General features: G+C 46.3%; 1 protein-coding gene across 3 annotated transcripts in view; it reads right to left on the bottom strand.

Annotated features, from left to right (window-relative positions):
• Positions 1 to 4473: 4473 nt before the first annotated feature.
• The window catches only part of RHBG (Rh family B glycoprotein), a 115458-nt gene continuing 105211 nt past the window's right edge, over positions 4474 to 14720 (bottom strand). For all 3 annotated transcript variants that reach the window (XM_063947087.1, XM_063947089.1, XM_063947088.1), the window contains 2 exons: positions 11412 to 11485; positions 4474 to 6650 (listed from right to left, as the gene is read on the bottom strand). In XM_063947087.1, the coding sequence (XP_063803157.1) occupies positions 6585 to 6650; positions 11412 to 11485 (140 nt within the window). In that variant the 3' untranslated portion in view covers positions 4474 to 6584. The remainder of the gene's footprint in view (positions 6651 to 11411; positions 11486 to 14720) is intronic.

Genomic DNA, 14720 nt, shown 5'->3' with positions numbered 1-14720 from the left:
ACTCTGCTCTTTGTGCCACCTTGGCGGTTTACATGAGCCACTGCGGTGATGTTGTCTGACTGAATCAGAACCGGTAGGTCGCGAAGCAAATTCTCCGCTTGACGAAGGGCGTTGTATATGGCCCTCAGCTCCAGGACATTGATGTGAAGATAAGCCTCCTGGCTTGACCAGAGACCTTGGAAATTTCTTCCCTGTGTGACTGCTCCCCAACCTCGGAGGCTCGCGTCCGTGGTTACCAGAATCCAGTCCTGAATGCCGAACCTGCGACCCTCTAGAAGGTGAGCACTCTGCAGCCACCACAGGAGAGATACCCTGGCCCTGGGGGACAGGGTGATCATCTGATGAATCTGTAGATGTGACCCGGACCACTTGTCCAGCAGGTCCCATTGGAAAGTCCTCGCATGGAACCTGCCGAAGGGAATGGCCTCGTAAGACGCCACCATCTTTCCCAGGACTCGAGTGCAGTGATGCACTGACACCCTTTTTGGCTTCAATAGGTCCCTGACCAGAGTCATGAGTTCCTGGGCCTTTTCTATCGGAAGATAAACCCTTTTCTGGTCCGTATCCAGAATCATGCCTAAGAAGGCCAAACGAGTCGTAGGAACCAACTGTGACTTCAGGATGTTGAGAATCCAGCCGTGTTGTTGTAACACCTTCAGCGAGAGTGATACGCTGTTCAGCAACTGCTCTCGTGATCTCGCTTTTATCAGGAGATCGTCCAAGTACGGGATAATTGTGACACCCTGCTTGCGCAGGAGCACCATCATTTCCGCCATTACTTTGGTGAAAATCCTCGGGGCCGTGAAAAGCCCAAACGGCAACGTCTGAAATTGGTAATGACAATCCCGTACCGCAAATCTCAGGTATGCCTGATGAGGTGGATATATGGGAACATGAAGGTATGCATCCTTTATGTCCAGGGACACCATATAATCCCCCCCTCCAGGCTGGCGATGACCGCTCTGAGCGATTCCATCTTGAACTTGAACCTTTTTAAGTATAGGTATAAGGATTTTAAATTTAAAATGGGTCTGACCGAACCGTCCGGTTTCGGGACTACAAACAGGGTTGAGTAATACCCCCTCCCTTGTTGAAGCAGGGGAACTTTGACCACCACTTGTTGAAGACACAATTTTTGAATTGCATTTAAAACTATCTCCCTCTCTGGGGGAGAAGCTGGTAGGGCAGACTTGAAAAAGCGGCGAGGAGGCACCTCTTCGAATTCCAGCTTGTAACCCTGGGAAACAATTTCTATTGCCCAGGGATCCACCTGTGAGTGAACCCAGATGTGGCTGAAAAGTCGAAGACGTGCCCCCACTGGGGCGGACTCCCTCAGCGGAGCCCCAGCGTCATGCGGTGGATTTTGTAGAGGCCGGGGGTGACTTCTATTCCTGGGAACTAGCTGTGGTTGGCAGCTTTTTCCACCTGTCCTTACCTCTGGCAAGAAAGGACGATCCCCGTACTCTGTTTTTATGCGACCGAAAAGACTACATTTGATAATGTGGCGCTTTCTTAGGCTGTGAGGAAACATAAGGCAAAAAAGTTGATTTACCTGTCGTGGCTGTGGAAACCAGGTCCGAGAGACCTTCCCCAAACAATTCCTCACCCTTGTAAGGTAAAATCTCCATATGCCTCTTCGAGTCGGCATCACCCGTCCATTGTCGGGTCCATAGGACTCGTCTAGCCAGTGGCGTAAGTTCGTCCCAGTTGCCCGGAGCCAAGTTAATCCCAGTTGTCCCCCCCCTATATTTAGATGTATGTATGTATGTATGTATGTATGAAAAAAAACATGTATATACTGTAAATATACATTTCATTGTCTTTTATTTTAAATCACACATTTCTTAGCAGTCATACCCAGGATTAGAACCCCATGACCTGTTATACTGACAGCAGACACTTTACTGGTGGAGCTATTTGCTCCTGTACAGGAAGCATGAGAATTGTAACTATATAAAGTTATGTGTAATTGTCAGAGAAGTCACTTCATATAGTGAAAAGATAGCGGCAGCTATCAATTAACTTAATTCAATGGTGTCACAGAATGGGAGGAGAGGTGCCCCCCTTCAGAGCAGGAGCCCGGCGGCAGATGACTCCGTTGCCTCCCAGAGTTCTGCCTCTGCGTCTAGCAGAAATTGCCATAGCATTGACTCTAGAACCCAGTAGGCCAATGTCTCTTTAAGCATCTCTCATATATAAGACAGCATCTTTAATATGACCCAGGGACAATAAAATGGTATCCTTATCCAGGGTATCAAGTTCCGCCGATAAGGTATCTGTCCACGCTGCAACAACGCTACAAACCCAAGCCGACGCTATCACCGGTCTGAGTAAGGTACCAGAATGTGTGTAAATGGACTTCAAGGTAGCCTCCTGCTTGCGATCAGCAGGATCCCTGAGGGTTGCCGTATCTTGGGATGGCAGCGCTACCTTTTTGGATAAGCGTGTCAACGCTTTGTCCACCCTTGGAGAGGATTCCCACCGTATCCTGTCCTTATTCGGGAAAGGATACGCCATGAGAATCCTTTTGGGAATCTGCAGTTTCTTGTCTGGAGATTCCCAAGCCTTTTCAAATAACTCGTTCAGCTCATGAGATGGGGGAAAGGTTACCTCAGGTTTCTTTTCCTTAAACATGTGCACCCTCGTGTCAGGGACAGAGGGGTCATCTGTGATATGTAGTACATCCTTTATTGCAATAATCATATAGTGAATACTTTTAGCCAATTTTGGCTGTAACTTTGCATCATCGTAGTCGACACTGGAGTCAGAATCCGTGTCGGTATTAGTGTCTGCTATCTGGGATAGTGGGCGTTTTTGAGACCCCGAAGGTCCCTGCGACATAGGGGCAGGCAGGGCTTGATTCCCTGTACACTACCTGGACTCAGCTTTGTCCAACCTTTTGTGCAATAAATTTACATTAGCACTTAAAACATTCCACATATCCAACCAGTCAGGTGTCGGTGTTGCCGACGGAGACACCACAGTCATTTGCTCCACCTCCTCCCTAGGAGAGCCTTCTACCTCAGACATGCCAACACACGCGTACCGACACACCACACACTCAGGGAATCCTCTTATCTGAAGACAGTTCCCCCACAAGGCCCTTTGGAGAGACAGAGAGAGAGAGAATGCCAGCACACACCCAGCGCCAAATTGACCCAGGGAAAAAACAATATATTTTTTACCCAGATAGCGCTATTATATTCATCTGCGCCAAATTATGTGCCCCCCCTTCTTTCAAACCCTTTTTCACCGTGTTCAGCAGGGGAGAGTCCGGGGAGCTTCCTCTCAGCGTTGTGCTGTGGAGAAAATGGCGCTGGTGAGTGCTGAGGAACAAGCTCCGCCCCCTCAGCGGCGGGCTTTGGTCCAGCTGAAATCATTAAAAAAACTGGCGGGGGATCTCTTATATACAGTGTAGAGTCTGTATATACTCATTTTAGCCAGATCGAAGTTTTAACTTGCTGCCCAGGGCGCTCCCCCTGCGCCCCGCACCCTTACAGTGCCTGCCGTGTGTGTGTTAGCAATGGCGCGCAGCGTTCCCGCTGCGCGTTACCTCAGTGAAGATCCAAAGTCTTCTGCCGCCTCTGAAGTCTTTTTTCTTCTCATACTCACCCGGCTTCTATCTTCCGGCTCTGTGAGGAGGACGGCGGCGCGGCTCCGGGACGATAGGCGAGGGTGAGACATGCGTTCCGTTCTCTCTGGAGCTAATGGTGTCCAGTAGCCTAAGAAGCAGAGCCTATCATTAAAGTAGGTCTGCTTCTCTCCCCTCAGTCCCTCGATGCAGGGAGTCTGTTGCCAGCAGGCTCCCTGAAAATAAAAAACCTAACAAAATTTCTTTCTTTCAGGAAACTCAGGAGAGCTCCCTGTAATGCACCCAGTCTCCTCTGGGCACAGTATCAAACTGAGGTCTGGAGGAGGGGCACAGAGGGAGGATCCAGTGCACACCCAGATCCAAAGTCTTTCTTAAAGTGCCCATGTCTCCTGCGGAGCCCGTCTATCCCCATGGTCCTTACGGAGTCCCCAGCATCCTCTAGGACGTAAGAGAAAAACAATTTTATGTCGTACAATTATTATAGTAATTCCTTTGCTTAAGAGTGCGCTCAAACAAGAGTCTTCTTTTCTTTCTCTCAGTGTAATTTTGCTACTCCTGTGTCTCTGCCTGCACTGCATACTGTCCTGCTCCCATTCTGGCTGCCTGGTTCTGCTGCTGCACAAGAGAGAGAGCTAGTGATGTCAGTGTGCTCTGGCTGAGGGGCCCCCTGAAAGAGGGGATCCCGGGGTACACTATGCCCTGCACCCCTCCCTTAATCTGGCTATGGTGGGCAAACACATCTCCTGAAAGACTGTCCTGCTATGAACATTCCGATAATTCCTCAGCCACTTCAAAACACACAGAGGAGCAGGAGATGAATATTGATCAGAATAAGGTACTCTGACCAGAGTCCAATCCTTACAAACAGCTGTGACACGTGCTACTATTAATTGTTTATTCTTGTAAGAAAAAGCATGCAACTGTATAGAGGTATACACAGTGAAATGTTTTAAACAAATACGTAAAAATTGAGTTTGTACAATATAAGACAAAGCTAGGAGATACAGCAAGAAAGCCTCACAGCTTCCCCTGACCGTATACCGGATTATACCAAGTATGGATGGAGCAAATTATTCTCCAATCCGGTTATCATGCGTAGAATAGGATTGTCAGGGTGGTCTTCCACTTACTGGATGGCTGACATCTGCAAGGAACGTCGTTGTGTCGCTTTAGGTTTCCAGCACAATACACGTAAGCGGATAATTTGTACAGAAGCGCTCTAGTCTCTGTTATATGTTCAGTGCTGCGTGCTAATGATCTGACACGTTCTCTTACTCCATGATCCATTCAAGCTGAGTGATCTGTACACTGGGCCTGATTCAGGATCTCAATTACCGTCGCAGCTGGGATCCCGTACACAGCGGACTTACAAAAATATACAAATGACTCACATCTCACGCTTATGTGCAGAAGCAGGAACATCAGAGACATTGGATGCATACTATAACTCTATACTGTCTCAGGAATAGCAGTACTTCTGACACCGGGGCCTCTCAGCCACGAGCGAATTCGCAGAGGATGACTAGAGCATGCTCAGAAAAGGTTCCGACGTCTGCAGGGTTTTAAACCGCCGGGATAGTTACTCACTTTGCAGAGAAATCCTCTCTGAATCAGGCCCACTAAACAGTTACAAACTTAGGGGGTCATTCCGAGTTGATCGCTCGCTAGCTACTTTTAGCAGCCGTGCAAACGCATAGTCGCCGCCCACAGGGGGAGTGTATTTTCACTTTGCAAGTGTGCGAACGCGTGTGCAGCCGAGCGGGACGAAAAAGTTTTTGCAGTTTCTGAGTATCTCTGGACTTACTCAGCCGCTGCAATCACTTCAATCTGTCCGGTCCCGGAATTGACGTCAGACACCCGCCCTGCAAACGCCTGGACACGCCTGCGTTTTCCCAAACACTCCCTGAAAACAGTCAGATGACACCCGTAAACGCCTTCTTCCGGTCAATCTCCTTGCGATCGACTGTGCGAATGGATTCTTTGTTAAATCCATCGCCCAGCAACGATTCGCTTTGTACCCGTACGACACGCCTGCGCACTTCGGTGCATACGCATGCGCAGTAGTAACATGTTCGCTGCGCTGCGAAAAACGTCAGTGAGCGATCAACTCGGAATGACCTCCTAGTCTAATAGAACTCCAGCACAGACTGGGTGCAACAAGAATCTGCCGTTAACCGCAACCCCACCACGGAAAAACTCCCGTTTTTAACAATGTCATTTCCATGTCCAAAGCCTTTGTTGGAACCGCTGGATGTATTGCCAGTTTATACAATATGCTATTTTTATTTCACTGACTCCATGATATATGCTTTGCAAGCACGGAGATCAGCGGTGATTAAATACAAGATAATACTAATAAACGATATCACATTTCAATGAATAAAAGAGTGATATTTCATCAAAACACACTCATTCTTTGGTGTCATTCATTTCATACATACCGTATGTCATGGGTCAGTAGGTTTATGAAGTGACCGACAGTCCTATAACGTGAAGTGCTTGTTATATTTACAGGTAAAGATTTCATCGTTTGTACAGTTAGTAGTTTTTCTTATAAAATGCACCATGTGACTCTTTGTGTGTTTCTTTTTTTTACAACCCCCCAAACCTTCCCACGAAAATCAAAGGTTTAAAAAACACTAAAAACAGCGGGTTAGACAGTGTCCGTAACAGGATGCAAGTGCTGAGGTTGTTAATACAAATATATGTGGGTAAAATACACTAGGCCGACACCGTCCTATAAAAAGCGGCAGCACCGAGAACGGGGTGGAGAACGGAAAATGCAGACGGTGCGTCTTCTGTCCCAGGACAAGCATCGACCTTTGTCAGCTAAAGGGCGGAGTTGACACCTGAAGCCAAGATGGAAAGTGCCAGCGGGAGAAGGTCCATGCTGTCTTGCTGGTCCCAATGAAGGACGCCTTGATGACCACTGTGGATAAGTCTCTAGGTGGTTCCAGACCACGGGTCATAACAGACGCACACCTGGGTTGTGTTATGCTTGTGTTTGCTGATCCGGAACCTCAGTGTACACAGGTGTGTGCTCACCTTCTTCCGGTACCTGGGGAAAGGAATGGAAGGAGAAGACTGATTACCTAGACCAAATCATGTGCAATAAGTGTGTTACACAGAGTAATATGGTAGTACAAAGGGGCTGGATGAATCCTTCCCTATATTCAGAAGGTTCCATAACTTACCTGCCCCGGGGCAGCCTGGAGGTGGCTAGCGGGCCTCTGGGGAATTGTCTCCTTAATCACGGCCATAAGACCCAGAGTTTCCCAACTTTTGGGCTGGTCGCTTTCACTAGGTCCTGCTCCAATTACCGACTCCATGGAATTATAATCAATGCTTGGCAGCATATGTGGCAGGATTTATGGGAAACCATTTATAGTAACATAGTAACATAGTATTTGAGGTTGAATAGAGGCAAATTGCCCATTGTGTTCAACCTGTTTTAAGTTGTGATGATTCTACATACTTGCTGAATAATGTTTTATAACCCCCGGATTAACCACATTGATATTTTAAGTATTATAACCTTGGCTAGCTTTTTCATTCAGAAATGTATCCATTCTTTTTTTAAATCCAATTACAGAGTCCGCCATTACCACCTTCCCTGGCAGGGAATTCCACATCCTGATTGCCCTAACAGTGAAGAACCCTTTCCTCCGTTGCGTTCGGAACTTTCTCTCCTCCAGTCGCAGCGAGTGCCCTCGTGTCCTAAACTGTGTTCTTTTAATAAATAATTCCTCTGATAACTCTTTGTGATGTCCCTTTACATATTTGAAGATATTAATAATATCTCCTCTTAGGCGCCTCTTTTCTAGTGTATACATATTCAGCCTAGTAAGTCTTCCCTTATAGTCCAGTCCTTCTAGGCCTTTAATCAATTTAGTAGCTCGCCTTTGAACACTTTCGAGTTCACTGATGTCTTTTTTATACAATGGTGCCCAAAACTGAACACAATATTCCAGGTGCGGACGTACCAATGATTTGTACAGCGGCATGATTACATCCGAGTCTCTTGTCTCAATTCCCCTTTTTATGCACGCTAGCACCTTACTTGCCTTCTTTACTGCGTTTTGACATTGTGTACGGTTAATAAGCCTATTATCAATGATTTCCAACTCTGTTTCCACTAGGCGTTACCCATTTAATATGTAGGATGCAAGTTTTAATATGTAGGATGCAAGTTTGTGATTATAACACTAAAAGAGTGATATGTATTATAAGATCTGCCGCGCAAGCAGTTTCTATCTCTTTATAATGTCCCAAATCAGAATAAGGTCAAACACTGTGTGCCTGAAAAAAACCATACCGAAAGATCAGTATTTTCTGTCAATGTTACATTCTACGGATAACGGTCCATGCGTGCCAGCCACTTTAATCCAGTTTCCCAACTCCGCCATTACAGTCCAGGTTTTAAGGATATCCATGCTTGAGTCCAGATGCTTAAATCAAATTGACTGAGGTACTAATTAAGTCCCTCGTCCTCAAGCATGGATATAGTTAAACGTGGACTGTAATGGTGGCTTTTGGGAAACTATGGATTAGTCCATAGCGTTCTCCTTTTTCCCTATAAATTATGTTTTGCTGCCATCTGCTGGTAGATACTTGCATTGCAATCAGCAGAAGTATAAGGTACACTACAAATAGCATACACAATTTGTGCCCAGATTCTGAGTCGTATATGTACTAACATGGGGTTGCAATTCTGTCCACTCCCAGCGATCAAAAGTCCCATGCAAATATCTATGTGACCGCTCTGACCCCAACACTCCGAAAGACAGATCAGTCATTATTATATAATCAGCAATTGCACCACCTCATCCCTGGTACAGGAGATCTGACTGAAGTTGGACGGATCTCTGTATATGCTTATCTCTGAGTAGGATGCAAATCTGTGTCCAAGGCCACTCCAAATGTATTTCTCCTGTTGCCACCTAGTAATGCCATCTAGCCGCAAGCAAGAAGTGACTGAGATGTGTACACTCATAAGAGGCTGAAAACAGATGCGTCAGCAGTTGGAAACTGAGACGCAAGCCCCTTATGTACTACACTATGTAGACAAAAGTGATTAGACAATCCCCCTACCCTTCCCTCCTTCCACACAAGCGAAGTGGTGTGCTCCTGCAGCAGGCACGTATTCCTGAAGGTATAAAACGGGTAAAGGGCAGTGACGTGCGGTGGGGTGAGGCAGAGCCTTTCCTGTCATGCTAACGTTTGGGCCAGAATTTTTACTGTATAAAGTATATGAAAAATACAAAGAATTTGTTTGAAATATCTTCTTTGCATTTTTCTAATTATTTTTATAGCCAAAACGCCTGAGTAAAAAGTCTATGGCAGGTGACCTGGCTAACTTTCCCACACACCTCTGATCAAAACTCACCAAATTTCCAGGAGTTTATACTACTGCACCTGTGTATAATGCCCACATGTATATACTGCTGCACCTGTGTATAATGCCCACATGTATATACTGCTGCACCTGTGTATAATGCCCACATGTATATACTGCTGCACCTGTGTATAATGCCCACATGTATATACTGCTGCACCTGTGTATAATGCCCACATGTATATACTGCTGCACTTGTATATACTGCTGCACCTGCGTATGATGCCCACATGTATATATTGCTGCACCTGTGTATAATGCCCACATGTATATACTGCTGCACCTGCGTATAATGCCCACATGTATATACTGCTACACCTGTGTATAATGCCCAGATGTATATACTGCTGCACCTGCGTATAATGCCCAGATGTATATACTGCTGCACCTGCGTATAATGCCCACATGTATATACTGCTGCACCTGCGTATAATGCCCACATGTATATACTGCTGCACCTGTGTATAATGCCCACATGTATATACTGCTGCACCTGCGTATAATGCCCAGATGTACGCTTTGGCTCATATGTTGCGTTTAAATCTGGCTCTGGCGCTAGCCAGTGCCTCCTGAGCCATTTAGCTCACCGCACGTCCTTGGTAAAGGGGTACTAATTAGTTCATTTGCTAATGAAATGGCTTGCCGGAAAGAGATGAGACAGAGGAGCAGATGTATTAACCTGGAGAAGGCATAAGGTAGTGATAAACCAGTGATAAGTGCAAATGCAGTGATAAATGCAAACACACCAGCCAATCACCTCCCATATGTAAATTAACAGTTAGAAGCTGATTGGCTGGTGCATTATCACCTTGCACTTATCACTGCTTTATCACTTGTTTATCACTTCCTTATGCCTTCTACAGGTTAATACATCTACCCCAGAGTTTGAAAAGGCGATCATCGTAGGCAGGGCTAGGGATGGCCATTGGTGGGTTATCCATCGATGGTCAACCATCGATGGTACCATTGACGGATAATCTCGATGGTGTACAAGCATCTGGAAGAGATCCATCGATGATTTTACCCATCGATGGTCAGCCCTGCATTACTGTATAATGAAATGTGGGACAATCAGTGCCCGGGGGCGTGGCTTCGTGGGTGTCAGGGGGAGGGGCTAAGCTCTGTGCCTTGACACCGAGATAAAAAAAATGAAAATAAAATTTGGTAGCAATGAATCATCGATGGCGGGAAACCATCTGGTTCTCCTCCATCGATGGTAAAAGTATACTACATCGGTATTCTCCTCGCTGCCGGTTTTCCGGCAGACGGGATGCTATACTTCGGTATACTGACAGCCGGTATCTCGTCTGCCGGTATTACATACCAGAGCTGTGAGGACAACCCTCCATACCACTTTCATCCCAAAGTGTCCACATCTTGAGTTTTGGGATTGACTTGTGTACCTGGCTCCTACATTTGTGTTACACCCTATACATTATCATGTATTAGTGCTTTGTGAATTAGCAGTATGTTTAACTTACTCCTTTCTATGTAGAAGTTGGCTGAGGTGTGCACAGAGGTCTACAAACGTTGGGCCTGTAATGTATGTATGTATGTATGTATGTATGTATGTATTTAGGCATTTATGTAGCCATCAACCAGTCAGAGCCCTCCATATGAATACTCACTGGTTTACACTGAGGTCCATTCAATACAGTTTGCAAAAAAGGTTAATACATAAGAGTGATATAGGATATTCCAATGTCACATCAGATGAAGGATAGCAAACAGTGTAGGACACCAGTGGGGCAAGAACATCTAATATTGGGCTCTGTAGAAAAAGGTGTCAACAGGGCCGCTGACACATCTGCAGGGCCCAGGTGCTGAAGGGGGCGTGGCCAAACTCGAGAGGTGTGGTCATGTCCCCTCCAGAAATAAAGCTATTCAAAAAAAATACTGTGCGTGGCACCATGAATTGCAAAAGGGAATTCTCGGCAGCTGGCCTCGGACCCTTCAGTAGGGTAACCTTGCTTCTGGGAGATCTGGCAAAACTAGATAAGGTGGGTGGGGCTTGATGATTAAAATGGGTGGGGCAATTATCTTATCATGACCCACCCACCTCAGCACTCCCTCTGCCACTTACGTTGTTGGGGCTTGAGGATGAGGTTGGCATCAGAGCCTTGCTCACCTACAGTAGTAAGTGGTAAGTGCTCCTAGGAGAATAGCTTCCCCCCTTATTCTGGAGTCTCCAGGGATTCCTGGCAACTACATTTGTAATGAATTCAGAGAAAGGCAACTGAAATGGTGTATGGATGAGTCAGCAAAGCGACGGAGCCGTGGAACGCAAGAGGGGGTGACGCTTTGCTATATAGTGCTTGGGTCACACGTGTCATGGATTTATCCCTCCTGCCACATATACTGTACCACCGTAGGTGCTGACACCCTAACATTATGCAGCTAATGGGGGAATCACGGGACACCTACCTCCCAATACAGCGAGTCGTCAAAGCATTCCGCATCGGCAGGCGAACCAAAAATGGGTATCTTTATAATAAACCCTGGGGAACAAGAGGAGACAGAGTACTTGGAACACAAGTTTCACAGTACAAATGAGCATTTAAACATTACAACAATGGCTGGTTTTTGTTCTTAGCAACGGATTATGTACATTAAAGCAATGTAAAAATGGATAGGCTATAGGGGAAGCGATTGCCCCTCCATGACTTCTTCCCAATATACAGGGGAAAAGGGAGCAAAAGTGAAAAGTGGGGTGACAGGAGAAACGTGTAATCGCTCATAGTAACCAATCGGATTCTGACATATCTCTAGTCTGGGTTGGAAAATTAAAGCAAACATTTGATTAGTTGGCACAGTCAGCGATGCCACAAAGGAGTTATGGGGGTACCTGTTTGTAGCCCCGTGTTAGCCAGAGGGCCAGACTCACAGCACGTGTAGAGAGTTCAGTAATTTGCATCAAGACATGGCCTCCCTTACCCACCTGGCCAAACCCACAATACCGGGCGTGACTAAGATCTCATGGGGTCCTAACCTAAGCGACCCCATCTTCCTTCCTTCCCACATAAAAACAAATTATAGTCATCCGGGCCCATCAACGCCCACTGGGCCCAAGGCCTGAAGGATAGGCTACCTTGTTGAACAATTAGGTAAGCCCCGTACCACCTGAATGGGGAACAGCTCTCAGATAGCAATATAGATCAAAGTAATAACATTATAATGTGAAATAATCTGCCATCCTGTAGCTATAAGCAGCATCTATTGTCTTCTCTCCACCAGGGATAACAGTTTTCTGCAGAGCTGCAATATTGCTGCAACAAATGCGAAAACAACCGTGTTCATGGCACCTACCAAAGTGTACTGCACATAATAGGGAAGCATACCTCCCAACATGGCTTCCGGTATGAATGGTCGACCATGTTATGGTCGACAGTCATTAGGTCGACCACTATTGGTCGACATTGACGTGGTCGACATGCACACATTGTCGACACATGTAAATTGTCGCCACATGAAAGGCCGACACATGTAAAATGTCGACATGAGTTTTTTTTTGTGTTTTTTTTTGGTGCCGTTTTTTGCGTAAAGTCACTGGGAACCCCAATTAGTGCACCGCGTCCCCTCGCATGGCTCGCTTCGCTCGCCATGCTTCGGGCATGGTGACTTCGCTCCGCTACCGCTTTGCTCGGCACAGATTAACGTTGCAATCGTAGTCCGCGTGGAACGTAAAATATGGAAAAGTTCCCCAAAAGAAAAAAAAGTTAAAAAACGCATGTCCATGTCGACCATGTCAATGTCGACCAATAGTGGTCGACCTAATGACTGTCGACCATAACATGGTCGACCATCTGAACGGATACCCCCAACATGACCCTCTCCAGGAGGGACAGAATGCTCTGCTTCTGGATTTTTTCTCAATGTATGATTGCCGGCACCTGTTTTGACCAGGTTAATGGATAAGAAAGGTGTTTCAGCGGGATCCGGTCTGAAGATCGACAGTGTCTAGGTCGACAATGTTTAGGTCGACCACTATAGGTCGACAGTCACTAGGTCGACATGGATGGAAGGTCGACAGGGTTTCTAGGTCGACATGTGCTAGGTCGACAGGTCTAAAGGTCGACATGAGTTTTTCACATTTTTTTTCTTTTTTTGAATTTTTTCATACTTAACGATCCATGTGGACTACGATTGGAACGGTAAAGTGTGCCGAGCGAAGCGGTAGCGGAGCGAAGGCACCATGCCCGAAGCATGGCGAGCGAAGCGAGCCATGCGAGGGGACGCGGTGCACTAATTTGGGATCCCGGTCACTCTACGAAGAAAACGACACCAAAAAAAAAAAAAATCCTCATGGTCGGCCTTTAGACCTGTCGACCTAGCACATGTCGACCTAGAAACCCTGTCGACCTTCCATCCATGTCGACCTAGTGACTGTCGACCTATAGTGGTCGACCTAAACATTGTCGACCTAGACACTGTCGATTTGATGAACCACACCCGTTTCAGCACAGGTGATGGCACATACATTAAGAGAAAAGTCCAGGAGCAGAGCATTGTGTCCCTCCTGGAGAGGGTCATGTTGGGAGGTATGGGGAAGTGAGGGGAGATCAGACATCTATCTTTCCAATATGAAGTAGATAGGTTAGAAACTGTAATATAGGTTTAAAATGCAGCAACTTGGGAGCAGAAACTGAGTCTGATGTTGCTGCGTACGGTACCTTCCATCACGTACACAGTGCTCTGCTCCTGGACTTCTCTCAGGATTTAGGACCGCAGTCACCTGTGCTGAACTAGTTCATTGATAAGAGTGTTTCACACAGGTGATGACAATCATATCTAATGAGGGAAGCCCGGGAGCAGAGCATTCTGTACATTCTAGAAGGGGCCATATTGGAGGCTCTGGTTTTAATTTAAATTCTGTCAATTATAAAATAATTTCATTTGTTTTCTACAATAATAAACTTTAATAATTTTCATTAATTTTTGAGTGAGGATCTCTGTTATTCCACTCCGGCTGAACATTGCTTTTAAAGTTGCTTTAGACCTATGCAATGACTTCAATTGTCCTGTGTACGTAATATTCCTGAGCTCTCCTGCCCCCTGCTGCTGACAAACAAAACTGCAGCCACATCAACGTAGCAATGAACCTAGCCGTTTGTTATGTACACTAGCATATTTATCACAATCCGCATCTCAGATGCGGATGGGTTGTGATACATTTGCCCCAAATCACATTGCGATAATGGAATACATTGCTAGGATGTATCAATTATCACATGCAGACACAGAGCTTGCGAGAAAATTCTGTTTCTGCCAGTCATCTCGCCGCACTGCTCAGGGTGATTTTCATGAAAAAAACCGAGCATGTACAGCGCATGCATCGCCGCAGCCAGGTGATCCGGGAGGGCAGCCGGTCATCTGATCCTGTGCTCCGCTCAGTCCGCTGTGACCCTGGTGCTGTAAAGTGAGATGCCAGCTTCACAGCATCACTTTACTGCACCGGTCCCCAAGTGCAGGTAAGTATTTTTATTTATTATTATTTTTAACACAGTGATCACTGCCTGCCTGTCCATCAGACACAGACAGCTGATCACAAGCAGAACCTCTGAGCTCAGACTTTCCTGCCAGCAGGTAGGGAAACTGTGCAGGAGTAAGGGAACGGGTCGGAAGCCTGGATAACACGATCTGAAGTTATCACAGAACTACCTCTGGTATTTGCGAGCACAGCAAGCCCGCAAAAGGCTCTGTTGTGCTCCCCTTCCCCCCCTCCTCAGGGGCATC

This window comes from Pseudophryne corroboree, chromosome 12 (genome assembly GCF_028390025.1).
Source record: "Pseudophryne corroboree isolate aPseCor3 chromosome 12, aPseCor3.hap2, whole genome shotgun sequence".
Lineage (NCBI taxonomy): Eukaryota > Metazoa > Chordata > Amphibia > Anura > Myobatrachidae > Pseudophryne > Pseudophryne corroboree.
Note: the sequence above shows the minus strand (reverse complement) of the source record. Positions and strands in the feature narration are given on the sequence as shown.